At 35.4% G+C, this 16042-nt stretch overlaps 1 protein-coding gene across 1 annotated transcript in view; it reads right to left on the bottom strand.

Annotated features, from left to right (window-relative positions):
- Positions 1-2678: 2678 nt before the first annotated feature.
- The window catches only part of PREX2 (phosphatidylinositol-3,4,5-trisphosphate dependent Rac exchange factor 2), a 114972-nt gene continuing 101608 nt past the window's right edge, over positions 2679-16042 (bottom strand). The window contains exons 37-38 of the mRNA XM_039379838.1: positions 9519-9621; positions 2679-2750 (exon numbers count right to left, since the gene is read on the bottom strand). Coding sequence (XP_039235772.1) covers positions 2679-2750; positions 9519-9621 — 175 coding nt within the window. The remainder of the gene's footprint in view (positions 2751-9518; positions 9622-16042) is intronic.

Raw genomic sequence — 16042 nt, 5'->3', positions numbered from 1 at the left:
TTGTCAGAAACAGCATCCTGTGCCTATGCAAGAGCAGGGCAGGATAGCTGCTGTTATCCAATTTCAGTTCCTTTAGGAGTTAAAACCCACGGGACACTAAAAACGCAGAATGCCCATGGGCTAAATAACTTTTCTCCGAATCTCCCTGAAATTATTATCAAGCAGTATTTTTTCTGGATGGTAAGAATGTGGAGAATCAGTTCTGTCAGGCAAACAGAAACTGGAAACCTTCTTTCCAATCTTCACCATAATGTGTTCTGAAGATCATTGGACTCTTCCACGTGGTCATATGGCAGATTCACAAATCCAATCATTTAAGGTCACATTGTGCAGACATCAAAGTATTTGTTAGGAGTCGTATATAAAGCAATACACATATATACTATATTTTGATACCAATGAGAGAATAAGATAGTCTGATCTTTACACAGACAAGTATGCAGAGAAGAATAAACAGGGGTTGAGTTATTTGATTCTGCTGGTATAATAAAGCAATAATATTCAAATCTGGCAGAAGACAGATAAAATTACAGTCAGAATCTTACCGAAGTAATTGCAGTGGGGTTAATACTTGATGATGTTTTAGCAAAACCTAATTTCTATGGAATAATGTGCAGCAAACCTCACTTCCAAGTCTGTGTATTCTTCAGGTTAAAGTGGTAATCATTAAGACTGTCTTCAGAGCAAGAGATGTAGGGGAATTCTGAAGCAAACTAACAGTAAGGCTGCATAAATCCCTAAGGATCTAAAGTTGCTGAAGATGCTGTAGAACAGGAAACAGCCTGTTCTGGGTCAATATACATGGAACAACTATTTGAGATTGTAAAAACAGATCAGCTGGGAAAACATGGAAACAGTGGCAGCTGCAGAGAACGGAGAACCCTGTCAAGCAATGTTAAATGAAACCAAATGTAAAATTGTTTTCCAAGCAGAGAACTAAGAACCCATAGTATCATTTAGCTATACATCAAAAGTATCACTCTTGCTGATGACTATTCTGACTTATGCATCTATTGGTACACCAAATGCCCCAAACACTGAGGTCTGGGATATTCCTGTGACATTGCTGTTGCTGTTGACTGGCAAGGGTGCTGGGTGCATCTGTCTATACTATGTTCTAGGAGCTATCTCATTATTTTTCTTCAGCTTTTCAATACTATGTTGTGGGAGTTTCAGCTGGAAAGAGGTTATCTTTTCTCAACTGAAGCAAAGCCGAAAAATGTCTCATTGCTAAGTTTTTCTTTTCAAGAACTTAGATTTTTCCTTTATGACAAGAGCTCTGTCATGTAGGGGTGGGAAAAGTTTGGTTTGCACCAATTCTTTGGCTGTCCCCAGATTTATGTCAGAAACCAGGACTCCATTTAAGGCCCAAATCATACTGTTCAAAATATGAAAAGGCTTCTCACAGCTTTTAATGTAATAAAATGTTAATTTATTTTCATAGGTTCCCACAATGCAAGGCAGTTGGTCAGGGAATTTTGGTCCTACACTGCCTCTAAACTAATCACTACTGTGAAAAAGGATGCCCTCATCTGCTGCTAAGGGCAATGACTACATTGCTGATGGATTTACTCCAGAATCAGTACTTTTGTTGGATGATACTTAATCTCCTTTATGGGGCATGCAAGATGCATACATGCTCCAACAAATGCTGCCGTAAGCAACTGAACAGTAGCTGCTACTCAGATTTACTCACACCTTTTACACTTAAGCTACACTCCTTTTCTAGAATCAGAGTAAGCACCGGTATGGAACAGTGTGCGGTGATCTGTTGCAAACAAGTAATGAGCAGTAGCCTGATTCCCTACTGGGAGAAACAGGGACTCCTGAGGAAAGGGGAGCAAACTGTGTAAACAAGTTCCTGATTGTTAGTGCTTAGAGCACAGAAGGCTATGGATATCATTTGTGTTCATTCACATGGTTACCTCTATCAGGTTTTACTAATTCCCTGTTTCCTTATTGAAATTTAAACACCACAGTGGGCTTGTTATGTATTTCACAGATCTGTTCACTCTGTTAAGCATTCAATGTGTTATCATTAGTCAACAAAAAATATTATGTTTTAAATTGGTAAAAACCAGTTTAAATTAGTACTGGATTACTAGAATCAAACTTTAAGAACAAATTAAGAACATGGTTGTTTGGTTATTTTCATTTATAAGTATTGTGCTTGTTAAGAAACATTTCAGGTACCTGCAATCCATCACAGCATTAAAAAGCTGGATAAATATAGAACAGTCCATTTTTCATTCTAATGGATGTTTCGGAAAGAAACAAAGAAAGACTACATCATCTCTAAACATAACTAGAACATGATTTTGCTGAGATACTGTGGTACAGTATTTCATTAAAATGGGGTTATGGATTTAGTTATGAGTATTCCCCCAAAACCACTAAGCATTACAAGTGATGAAGGACTTAGTCCAGTGTTTTCATAATTAATATGAACTAGATTTCATTTTTCAAAAATGGGAATGTTTTGAAGTGCTACATAGCCTGAACTTCTGCAACTAATTACTTGAACTGTATGGCTAAGAACACAATTGATTTTATGTGCCTTAAGCGAAATTTTACAGTTACAGCAAAATATAGTCAATGTTTACTGCTAGCTTTTGAGCAGCTACGACTGAATTTGGCACAAACTAGAAAAAAACATGGTCTATGACACAAAGAATCAGTTACCTTGGCACAGACTGTGGCGTTCGATCCCTCACTCCTAAATTCTTGGCTGTGTTTTGTACTCTTGCACCCTGGGAAAGAAAAACAGCAGTTTTGCTTCATTTATTCCAACACAAATTAGGGAATTTTCTGAACTTTCCAGGTGAATATAACTATTGATTACAATTAATTAATAAATACATTGCATCTCCCAAAAGAACTATCGTCTCCTAAGGTGGGAACAAGTTAAAGTAGTACATTAATTCTCAACTTAGAGAAATATGCAGAAAAGAAACAAAAATATTTCCATTTGCTAATATAAAAGATATTAATTAAAAAATAACATTTAAGGTTTAAAAAAATCCAAACACATCTTGTTTCAATTTGTTTGATTTTTGTCACCATTGCTGTAGAAATCATGGATACAGTTCTTTTCTGAAATGCCACTTATTTTCTATGAACTTCTGGACAAACAAATATTACAGATTAGATCCTATAAACAGCTACAAAACTACAAAAATGGTCTAAATTGAGGCACTAAATAAGGATTGAAAAGAAAAATGCAGTACCTAATCTTCCTTTATAATCAAAGAGTCACAAAAAAATAAATCAAGTGGGCAGGAACCTCCTGAGACTGTTTAGTCCAATACCCTTCCTTATAGCAGGGTCAACTAGAAATACTGTTCTCTCTGTACCTTAACTGATCCTTTTAAAAACAATAATGAAAGTGCTTTTATCTCACTGACTCATCCAATAAGGAGAAAGTTAATAAAACAAACAATGTTCATATACATGATAGTGAAACAAACAAACTAGTTTAGATATAGCAAAGAATTTAGTAAAACTTGTTTTTAAATTATGAGGTCTAGCTTTTAAAGTGCAGTTTTATTAGTCATCACAAAGAATGTTATGTTTTCTACCATTTTAAAGGATATGGAAACTCTTTTTTTACTTTTTCTCTTTCTGTACTACCTAAATTCAGGACAAAAATCTATAACCTCAGAATTCTTACAGTGAGATCTTGGATTGATGTGAAACATGAAAGATAATTTACATTCCTAACAGAACTGCAGTGCCAGATTCACATGAATGTAAAAGAGGTATAATCATTGGTTCAATTATGTACAATGAAACTAGACCTTTAATTTGACTGAAATTGGGTACCCAGGTAACTGAGAAGGTATTAATTCATTGCTATAGGCTCAAACAGAAGATAAAAAAGGCTGTCTACTTATATACATGTAAGTCCTTGGGGTTTATGTAAATCAACATGTCCCACAAAAAGAAATACTGTGTCCTTACATTTTTTGTAGGAACAAAAAATAGTGGTAAAGATAGAAAATAATAACTAGAATACCTATAAAACTGAAGGCAGAATATAAAATTATTTCACTAGAGCTACATCTAGCTCAGTAAGCTCGTCTCTGACAATTGCAAAGACACATGACTATAAAGCATGACAAATATGTTTTTCCTCAGGAACTCCTCCAGAATTCAATAATTAGCCATTCTATACCTCCTCTGTTCAGCAGCAGGTACGTATTTAATCAATTTCAGTGATTCTCTTCTTTCCCTTCTCATCTTGAATTCATTAATAAATTCACATCACCAACCTTCTTGTGAAAGCAGATCCACATCTTTGGCACAATCTTATGTGGCACAAGTTTGTTATGTCAGGGATCATAGAATGGTTTGGGTTGGTAGAACCTTAAAGATGATCTAGTTCCAATGCCCTGCCATGGGCAGGGACACCTTCCACTAGACCAGGTTGCTCAAAACCCTGTCCAACCTGAACATATACGTGAACACATCCAGTGATGCAGCATCCGCAGCTACTATGGGCAACCTGTTCCAGTGCCTCACCATCCTGACAGTAAAGAATTATTTCTAAACCTAAAGTCTAAATTTTTTTCTAAATTAAGAATCAATCTAAGCCCACTCTCTTTCATTGTCCTAACTGACACTACATGACCTTGTAAAAAGTCTCTCTGCAGCTTTCCACTATTTTTATTTGGTTTTAATCTGACAGTTTCATTTGATGTCTTTAGTTCTGCATTGGTGAAGACAATGGTCAGTCCCTACCTGTGACACATATTCTTCAGAAGTCTGTCATTTCCTCCTTCACTTGTGAAGCTGACCAGTCTTAGATTATTTTGTCTGGCTGCCTGTTCTGTCTATAAACTGTTCCCAACCATTGATAATTTTTTTTCTGACCTTCTCTGAACCTTTTCCACTATGCTATGTCCTTATGGAAGGGATAAGAACAGTTCAAAATAGTTCAAAATACAGTCATGACAGCATGATTCCTACTTGGTCATCTATCTCTGCCCAAACCATTATAATTTCTGCTTTACTAATAACTACTGAGAACTGAGCTGATGTTTTCTGTCATATCCTGAGGTCTTGAACATGAAATGGAACAGCAACCTCACAGTCAATTATTTCGAATGTGAACTTAGGGTTTGCTTTTTCCCCAGTGTACTTCACTTGGGAGTTACCTACACTGATTTTCATCTGCTATTTTTTTGCTCAGTCACGAAGTCCTGCAAGATTCTTTTGCAATTCTTCATAGTTACTTCTCATTTTTAATAAAAAAATTGAAAAAAGTTCAGTAGAGAATGGGGAGAATGATGTGGTAAGAGAACACAACTGAAAAATGACAAATCGGATGAACTGATTTCTTCTCTCTACACAAATGATGGCTTATCAGGGAAATGATACCCAAATTTGGGACAGACTTTTTAGCAGAACCTGTAACAATAGAAGGGGTAATGTTTTTAAACTGAAAGAAGGTAGATTCAGCCTAGATATAAGGAGGACATTTTTTATGATGAGGGTGGTAAAACACTGGAAAAGGTTGGCCAGAGTAGTGGTAGATGCCCCATCTCTGGAAACAACAGAAACACTGAAAGTCTACTGCTAAAAAAGGAATAAAATCTAGTCTCCAAGTGTATGGTATACTGGACAGAAAACAGGAATGGAAGGAAAAAAATTGAAAAAGGAAAAACCTCAGTTAAATGACACATAAAGTAAAACATCCTAATGAAAAGGTTAAGAAAACTCTGGAACAGACCACATGGGAAACACTGTGAAGGAATCTCCACTACTGGAGGTTTAATAACAGATGCAAGAAATGTCTGTCATGAATGACATAAAGATAGCTGATCACTGCTGTGACTGAGAACAAAACCAACCTATTTTTACTTGCATCACTTACTAGAAAAACTAATTTTAGTATCTTGATCACATAATAAATGAAATACATTGATTTAAAAAGAAGTCTTGCTTTATATATTAATGTAATTTATTGTTTAGTAGAGGCATGAATTAGACCTTACTTAAAACCACCAGTCTTATTTCTTTTGAGAAAATGCGCTCAAGAATTACTAGCAATGTGCTACATGACATCTTTTTGTCACCACTGAGCATCATTATACCATTTCTATTTCCATCTAGTGTTAATTTATACTTCTCCAATATTATTCTTAATTGAGATTGTTTGTCTCACAGAGGCATAAAGGATAGCTGTGCTATTGACTCTAGAACGCTACCCACTGCGTATCAGTACTGACAGAGCACTGGTGAAATATGATGGCAGCTCTGGGGAGACACCAACAATCTGGACTCTTCTATAAGAACTAGTATTCTCATTGCCTTGAGAAAAAATTATAGGTTTATTTTCAAGTTACACACTAATTTAAGGATAGCAAGAACCAGTCACATAAAGAAAACAGATTGTCTTTATGTCCTGTTCAAAAAGCTCTAAATCAGTACAGCTCTTATAAGAATTATTCAAAATGTATATTTTGAATATACATTTTAGTATATACTAAATATAGTATATACTATAGTATATACTAAAAATAGTATATTTACTATATACTATTATAGTCACAAAAAGGCATGAAAAAATGATTACTCACTTAAAAAAAAAACAACAGAAATTCTCTCCTGGCCTTTTCTGCTTATCAGCTTTTTAGTTATCTTTCTTCCTCAGAGCCCTCTGCCCCCTGGCAGCTCCCTTTCTAGGCCTCTGTCCTCTCCACACTTTGCTGCATCCTGAAGACACAGTGCTGTCAGGATGCTTTACATAGTATTTTGTGGGTACAGATGTTTACATAAGTATATACATGAGTAAAAAAAGTTACTAAAAGATAGTTGGGATGTTTTGTCAATTTTTTTATTTTATAAATCAATCAAGACTGGATTAGCAGACAAAAACCAGAAACTACTTAACTAAAACCATCCCACAGACCCAAGTCATACCCACTCTCACAAATTGGTTTCTTTTTGTTAATTCTCACAGACCAGGTGCTTGTGAATACCTTATAACTCACAGGGCAATTACTTTGAACCTTGTTCCAACAATACTGTTGGGGCTATTATGAGTATTGCTCAACAAGATCCTGACCTTGTTCAATTTAAAAAAAAAAATAAAAATTCCTGAGGTCATCCAGTCCATCAGGTGACTCCAGTTATTCATTACTGGTGCACCAAGTTGGAAAACATATCAGCTTTGATTAGAGACAATTTCCCCTTGTGGAAAGCTGATACTGCCAGAAGTTAATGTTGCTGAGCAACAGATGGAATCGATGTCCTTTCATTTGCACCTCCCTGTGGCTACTATCTTTATTCCACAAAAGATTTAGGGTGTAAATGGGCTAACAAATTCATTAGTTTGTTTTATATGAAGCCAGGAGAAAGGCACATATATTGCCCTTAACTAAATGTTCTGCATAAAACCCCATGAAGCCTTTTTAATTTTTTTTCCCTCCAAGTTTTATGGCCTGCATTATGCTCCTGACAATTAAATTCTACAGATAATTTAAACATTAAACCCAAACAGGTTTCTAGAAAATACCAGAGTGCGTTGTTGAAATTACACCAAAACATTTAGAATTTAAGAGAGGGTTATATTTCTACTACAGAACTTCAAGACTGATTTAAAATTACAACAAAAGATTATTACTCTATTAAATCCCACAGTGGTCTCCTGCAAGAGGAAGAATGTGTGAAAAAAGTCTGGTTTGATATACTAGCACACTTTTTTGCAGTGTTCGTGGCTGGAACTGAGATATTGGTATCTTAAACAGCTATTGATCACCTGCTGTTTTACTTCAAAGAATGTAGCCTCACTGAAGGCCTTTCACCACATCTGTATTTGAGCAAGCACAGTTACAGCTGCTCAAAGCCATGTGAGTTTCTTTCATTTTATCTTTCATTTTCATTTAAAAAACTGCAGAAGATCCACAAATGAATCAGCATTTTTTGAAATGGCCTAGACCTGTATTTTGAAAATGAATACTTTGACAGAACATATCCTGCAAGCAGATACATGAAGAACTCTACCACCACGTTTTTTGAATGCAAAATACTCAAAATACTGCCTTTTGTCTAGAACTTCAGGAGCAGATATATCGATCTACACATGCAAGTTTATTCTATACAGCAGTAGCTTTCTTTACAAGTCAAGTTACAGATGTAATTCCTTAGCAGGTGTACACAATTTGATTCAAGAACCTTGGGGGTATTTTTTCAATACAGAAACTTAATTTATGCACTGAATTAAGTGATAGTCCAATATAAAAAGGAATGAGACTAAATACTTTGATGTACCCATGTTCAGCAGCAACACTTACATGTAACTGATCTGAACATATGGCTTCAGACTATCTACACAATTGCTTTAACAGACTAAAGGTGTCATCTAGCATACGTGTATTTTTGTCTACAGTAAGCTAGAAGTAAAGTATAGTTGTTTAATAATTTTCATAACTGTGACTGCTGCAAAAATATGTAGCAAAATTAATGAAAACAATAAATTAGATGCCATCTAAACTCCAGGAATTATTAATCCTGTCTTATCTGTGATTAATTGTTCCAAAATTTTTTTTCACTTTAAGATTGAGTGCATCCTGTATCTTGTTTATGATTTTGTAATAGGGTTGAAAGCTAACACAGGCTGGGATATATGTTCCATATGCACATAGGGTAATTAAGCTCCACTCATCCTCTCTTTGATCAACTGAATAGGTTTAGCTCTTTAATATTCACTTCATAAGCCTTGTCTATCAACCTCTGGATCACTTGTGCTCCTCCTTTGAATTCCTTCCAAATTACATCCTTTTGAAAGTATTTTCTGGTAACAAGATACTTTAGAAAAAGTAGTGCTAATACAGTAGAGTGTATCCCCCATTTTTAGTTGATATTGCTTTTCAATCCAGTATTTTTTAGCATACCTTAGCACCAAGAGTTCATGTTGCAGTGGTTAGCTATCCACAACAGCCTCTAAATCCTATTCTGTTATGACCAAAGAGTGAAAAACATTATTTTGAAATAAGCACATTGTCCTCAGGAATCTTGCCTGGAAATTTAAAACCAATAGTATTTATTTCAGCCCTTCTCTTCTACACTTCCCCTTAATTCAGTACATAAGTCACTTGTTATTAACAACAGTTAATAATCTTAAGTTATTTTTATGGATCACATATATTAAAATAAAGACTGTCTCAGATGTAAGGTGATGCCACAGCAGTGACTACACAAAAAGCTTATAGTAAAATCATAACCCTGTAAAAATTATGAGCCATTTACACACACACAGAAAGCAAGCATCTGGTTAAAAATGGCCTATGTCTGTATCAAAAAAATAACACAACATCTTTCAGTCACCAATAAAGGAAGAGATTAAAAAAAACCAAAATAATGCACAAACAAAAAAACACCCAAACTAACAAAACTCACATAGATATTACACAACATCAAGATGGAGGTTAAAAAATGCTTGGCCAAGTCATTCTTTTTAGATGATAACGTCTTGTTTGGAAACTTGCAGATCTCACCCACAGCGAGCATCCTACCTGTTTGCGCATGACATCCGTAGCTTGCATGATGTAGCGAGGAGGTAGCCCATGGCTCCGAGCCAGGATGATGGCCTGCTCCAGGGTAACGCTCAGAGTGCAGCTGCAATGGAACACAGAAGTCAGCTATCTGCTAGCAGAGAGTTCCTTAAAAATAATTGCTTCCATATCAATTATCTTTTTAAAAAAGAAAATATAAATGAAAATATTACATAGTAGACCTGTCCCCTTATCCTTCCCTCACTGGCGCAGGCATTAGTTTGAACAGTATAATGTCTCTAAGCAGAAAGACTTTAAGTGTAATAAGTGTTCCTACTGCTTAGAATTAAATGCATTTGCCTCGTTATGTTGTTAAAACAATCAAACAAACCAACCCTCCCCAAACCAAAACCAACACACAAACCCCACAACCCAACTATGACTTGGCAAGTGCATGAGGGAGTGACAACCCAAAAAGAAAATTTTTTTTAATTATATAAATTCCTTTTCTGTTCACAACCAAAGCACTGCAATAATCAAATCTCTTCAACCAGAAAAGTGGGTTGTACAGAAAATGATTCTACCTCAGAGAACCAAAAAAAGCTGTGGTTTTCAAGTTCAAATAATAAAAGCAAGGCACATGATTAAAATAGACTTTTGAGTAGCCTTTTGGCAAAATCCTGACCAAAGTATTTTGCATAGTTTATAATATGCGCACAGAACAGACAATATGTTTCAATCAAACACTCATCTTGCTGAGCAGAAGATCTGTAGGAGGAAAAATACATCTGCGCTTATTTTCTTACTGAAAAAAACCCAAACCCCTGGCACGTTTTAAATGCTGCTTAAGTTAATTTCTGGACTGTAAAAAGTTTCACAGCAGTGAATGTAGAAGACAATTTGATCTGTAGCTTTATTAATGGCCTTTCATTAAAAATTTACAAGCTAAATGATTTTCCTTGATAATGAAATAATTTTCATTCCTTAGTTTCATGTATACACTGACCTCAGAGTTAACTGGAGGTAAAAATCTATTGAACTTTTGCGTTATGTGTTTGATTAAGGTGCAAGATTGCTAAGTATTAGATTAAAAATTCTACACACTGTGACTTCGTCTTGTCTTTGAAAGGTGAAATATTGCACAAAGTATATGCTCATAATATTTGCCAGCACTAAAATCTAAACATACAACCTTCAAGACCAGACAGGAAAGGAAACTTTGTCCCACTGAGAGTGGAAAAAAGCAAAAGTATCTGAAATGTAGTTTTACAGGTGTTATCTAAGCCAGAAAAAAAAGGGTTAAAAGTTTCTCAGTAGGTATAATAGGTGTTAATGGGGTCAAAGTACACTTTCAACCAAGCGGTTACTGAGCCAACTTTCCCATATATCCCATCTTCCTGAAACCCCAAGACTAAAAGAACCAAAAAATCATATTCTGCATGTGTCGATCAGAACTAACAACCTCCTAAATGAAGGTCAGCTTGAAGAATTATGTGCAATTTTGTGATTGAAAAAGACTGCCAAACTGCTCCCTGTCCAAAACCTGATGAAATGGCTGGCAATCACGGGCAGTATAAGGCCTCTACATTTTGACAATGCCAATCGTGATTCAGAAATACAGTTGCCAAGTGTGTAGATAAAGATATAACCAAAGTGGGAAAAGCAGAGACAAAGCGTAAAATAGCATAATAAAGATTTCTTTAAGAGGTTGATATGGAAGTAGGCAACAACTACAATACAAACCTGAAACATTTATGCTAAAATTAAAGATCTCACTTCATGGCAAATAAGAATAGTGATTCTAAGGATAGTAACTTTAACATATCCTGTGAAATTAGTAGCAAAGACACTCAAGATGACAGTAGTGGTGCTGTTAAATATTATCACACCTCTTTAATAGAACATTTTACATTTGAGGTGAAGTCCTACAGTAATGCTGGTTAGATACATCCACTTTTTCTTTTAAAAAAACTTCTTATTAACATATGTTAAAAATTGTTAAAATTGAATCAGTGACATGACTGAATTTCAATATACTGTTTCATTAGAGGTGCAGTCACTAGGTTTTGTGTTCCTCCCAGGGCACATAAGAGTCTGATGAATGGCAGAATTAAATACGAATTATTGGTTATGGCTTTTGTCCTGTGATTATGAAATAAATTATGAAATAAACTTTCTAAATACAAAACCCAACAACACTCAAATAGTTTCATTTTAGTTGAACACCAAATTAGTGAGATGACATCCTCTGATAAAACCAATCATGTAAACCTTACACAGTGACTCACACGTATCTACATGCTGGTGCTTTCTCCCAGCTCTTCAAATAGTATTTTAATTAGTACATATCCCTTATCACAAATCAAACTGCCCTGGAAACCAGCTGTAAAAGACACAAATGTACACACAAAAAATCAGATGGTAACATGGAAAAGTCATAACTGGAAGTACCTCAGCAATAAGGCTGCCAAGCATGAAGAGATCAAGCAATGCAAATTTAAAACAATATAACTTCTAAAATTTTATTAAACAATATGAAAGCTGGTTATTCCTCATATTTTAAGACAGTTCTAGTGGCCTGAGCAATGTTCAATATCAAGGATTGTCAGCAAATACTTGCGGTATATAATAATCCACTCTTCTCCCCCCGTTTTGAGAGCTGATAAGCAGATGCTATTAAAGTTTACAAAGCAATCTGGAAGCAGTTCTGACCACTGAAAGTATTTGGTCATTTGGATGCAATCACCCAGAAAAAACAAATGAGGAAAATATTTGGGGAAAAACTCCTTCAGTGCTCTCATAGCATTCTGTTATGGGAAGCATAAAGCCCAAATCCATAGATTTTACACTGTAAACAAATCAAAATCTGTTCTCACTCCCTCTCTTTTCCTATCATCCCTTTTTTTTATGCCAGAAAAACAAAAGACTCAAATTCATCATCTCACAATTTATGTCAGTTCGAATGACAAATCCCTGCCTTGACAGATTACAGCAGCAAGGAAGAGACATTTGGATTTCCCAGGACAACTGGGCTGAGAATTCCTTATTTCATCCATTTGGTTTCCAAGAAACAGAAGGGGCTGCAGCTGCTCCCAGCCCCTGCCTACTATCCCCAACCTCCCATCAGTCATGAAAGTACTGATGTGAAGATTAAACATAAACTTTCAAACATCTTCTGGATCAAACCATCCTAAACAAGTCTGAAAAAAAATGAGATTAAATCAATTTCTATCACCAATAGTCCATTTGTTTCTGACTGGATGTGATTTTCACTAAAAGGCTGCAAATCAGTCGGACAGACATACATCCATACTGAAAATGGAGTTGCAAAATAGGAAAAAGAGACTGGCATTTTCTCAGAAATTGATTATTTCACAACAGCTTGTCCAATGTCACTTGAAAGGAAAAATAATTTGAGTTCATGTTCACTACCTACAGAGCTGCCACTCAGCAAAGTGTATATCTATGTTACCAGAGTAAAAAGAATCTAAATCATTCAATTCATTCTCAGGTTTCAATTAGGCTTTCAGCCATCCTACATCCAAAGATGTATCAAAACATTCTTTAGAAAAATGTCCTGAATAGAAAAGATGAGGTGAAACAAATTGGTTTAGTAGTTACCACAGTCAGGGATGTCAAAATGAATTATGTTCTGGCTATGTGAATAGGAAAAAAAATGAAAAGGGTGCATGTATGCTTAGTCTAATTAAAATCTAAAGCTTCTACTCAACATGTAATATAATGCCATTATTATTATTTTAATTACTTTTCTTCCTGTACATCATAAGCTAATCATACCTACATTTGACCACCTTTCAAACCAATTACACCATAAGTATTTATTTGTTTCTGCTGTCATTTAAATTAGTGCTTATAGAGCAAATATTATTTAAGTCTGTACGCAGCAATGTCTCCATGCAAGTAAAACTGAAGCTTGCGTTCTCTGTGCCCATATACTGAAACTTTGCTGAACAGAATTTCTTTTCACAGGGAGAGGCAAGTTGGGCCAGTCATTTAGTATTAGAAAGAAAATGAGCATGAAGTTCATACATTAAACTACAGTACTGTATTTTACAATCACAGTAAACTCTACTGGAGTTCAGGACTTAGGTTCAGTCCCTTTATGAACCTTTGTTAAGCTGAGATGTTGCCAATGTGGAAAGGCCACTACTTTAAAGTCAGTATTGGATGGAAACCATCTACTGAAGGCTAGTCCAACATACAGAACGTAATTACTCTGCCCATGAAGTATATTTATTTGATTACGATGGTTCAGTAATCATAAACAACCTTTCAAAAAGCAACTATCTGTGGAACATACACCACTACCACACCGAATGGGCAGTCCATGGTTAAGGGATCTTCTGCCTTTTATCCATTAAGCATCAGCATGTACAGGTTTCGTTCACAACAGGCACCACTGTGATTATGTAGTTGTATAAACCTCAGAACGAAGGCATTCCAACTCCCTTATTAGGCACACATCCACCATCCTATGACAGGATAATCAAACCCAGCTCTACCAGATATTTTCAGACACAAACTACCAAGAGATTTCTGACTTGCTGGAGTAGATGGCATGAACTTATCAAGTAGAGAATTAGTCTTGAGAGGTAAGCATATATTAGCCATATTTCAGACCTAACCTTGGTTAATGAGTTCTTTTGTAGGTTACAAATATATTTTTATCAGGTATATTATATTCAATATTAGTAAATTTTAATTCTGAAGCATGAAACATGCAGTGGGTAATATTTTTTCCCTTAGTTAATGTGAAAGATTACTGTCATCCAATCTATTTCCAGAAATAAATGTGACTATTCTACCTTTTTAAACAGAGAGCTTTGCAAAGAAATTGAAGGGGAAAAAAGCATACTTCTTTCTTCTTTTCACCAAACATCATCTGTCAGTGTTAAAAAACTGCAGGGAGCATCTTTCCACAATCATTCTTCCTGTAAGATCTTGCCACCTTTAATCAGCTTGAAATGTTGCAAGGAGGCACTTCCACTATTAAATATTCTTTTCTTGATGAAAGAACAGCATTTCCAAAAAATTCAAAGTATTCCCTTACCCATTTTATTTACTCATTTTCTGTTAATACTTGCAGAAACAAACTAAGAAACAAAATTTAAAGTCATCTGAAACGCCAGCTTTGGCCATTATCTCTTGTTCTGTGCAGAAAGTCTTTCACATTAAAGGCTTCTTCTCCTGTAAGAAGGCATGTAAATCTGCTAGAAAATTGCCATTTACTTCCTGTCTTGTAACGGTTCAGCGCAGGCTATTCACTTAACTCTCTTCCATGCCAGAAAATTAAAGAAGATTTGGCTAATTTTTAAATTTTAGATTGTTTGAGAGGTCCTACTCTATTTTTATTGGAATGTAGCAGGTTTTGTACAAAAAAAGTCAGATTCAAAGACCTGGACTGCAGATAAGGCAGTGCTGCAGGAACTAAAGTGTGAGAAGATGATTCTACAGAGCTCGGTGATAGAGTTGTGTGTCAAATATCCATAATGTTAAAAGGAATCCAAACAGAAAAAAAGTACACCTTGAAATCCATACTAGTAACAACTTAGATCCATCTTATCTGTCTCAGTGCATTTTATGAACTTCTCTGCATTTTCAGAATGCATTTTAAACAAAATAATGTCTCAGAATTTAAAGCATGCAAAAGAACAATAAGACTATAGTCCATCACATATGTATTAGAGAAAAAAAAGCAAAATGTACCAGGTTGCATATGAAAGGCAAACATAGAGTAAAATAAAATGATCACCACTGTAGGAAGAACTTATTTGTGCTAAATGGCTTATTTATTTTGTTTTAAGACAAATTCTCACAGATTTAAAAGTTATGTAACTGTTTTCAGTAACCATCACAGAATGAAATGCTCTATTATCCTAAACTATTTTAGAAAAAGAAAAATTTGTTTATACCTCAGTAGGTATCACAAAAATACACTAATTGTAGATAGACAGAACTATCATTTAAAAAACAGAAGAGAACAGGACTGAAAGGACAGTTGAGACCAGATGGCTAGAGAAGAGCACAGATTAGTTTTTCAGTCTGTGCTGACCTGCCTCCTGAAAGTAGTCCCATCAATCCCCAAAAGCTTTCTTACTGTGGAGTTAATAGCCTAAATACAGGCACAAAACTTCAAGGAGACTTTTTTTTTTGTACCACACACTCACTGAGCTCAGAACTAAACTCCTACAGAAAAATTTCTACAATAATTTAGAACGAAGGATTCTTATGAATGTCCAAAACACAAATTCAGAGTACTCATTTTTCACCTTGTTTCATCTGATTCACAGAAAGGCAGCTGGCCATGATGGACAGCTTATGGTGTTACTCTGCTTTGCAATGTGGAAGATGAAGCAGGTTTAGCTGAATTGCAGGAGCAGTGCCAGCCACAGGAGACAGCATAATCAACCCTTGGCAAAACCTGCCTCATCATTCAGCTGACCGTCTGCCAGCCAGAACCCCATTGCTTGAAGGATGGTAACACTAATAAGAGAATTTCTCGAGGGGAAATTAAAATCCAGAAA

Source organism: Pipra filicauda, unplaced genomic scaffold, assembly GCF_003945595.2.
Source record: "Pipra filicauda isolate LSUMZ 115617 unplaced genomic scaffold, ASM394559v2 scaffold177_size2800117_pilon, whole genome shotgun sequence".
Classification (NCBI taxonomy): domain Eukaryota; kingdom Metazoa; phylum Chordata; class Aves; order Passeriformes; family Pipridae; genus Pipra; species Pipra filicauda.
The sequence above is the reverse complement of the archived record's forward strand: the minus strand, read 5'-3'. Positions and strand labels throughout refer to the sequence as shown.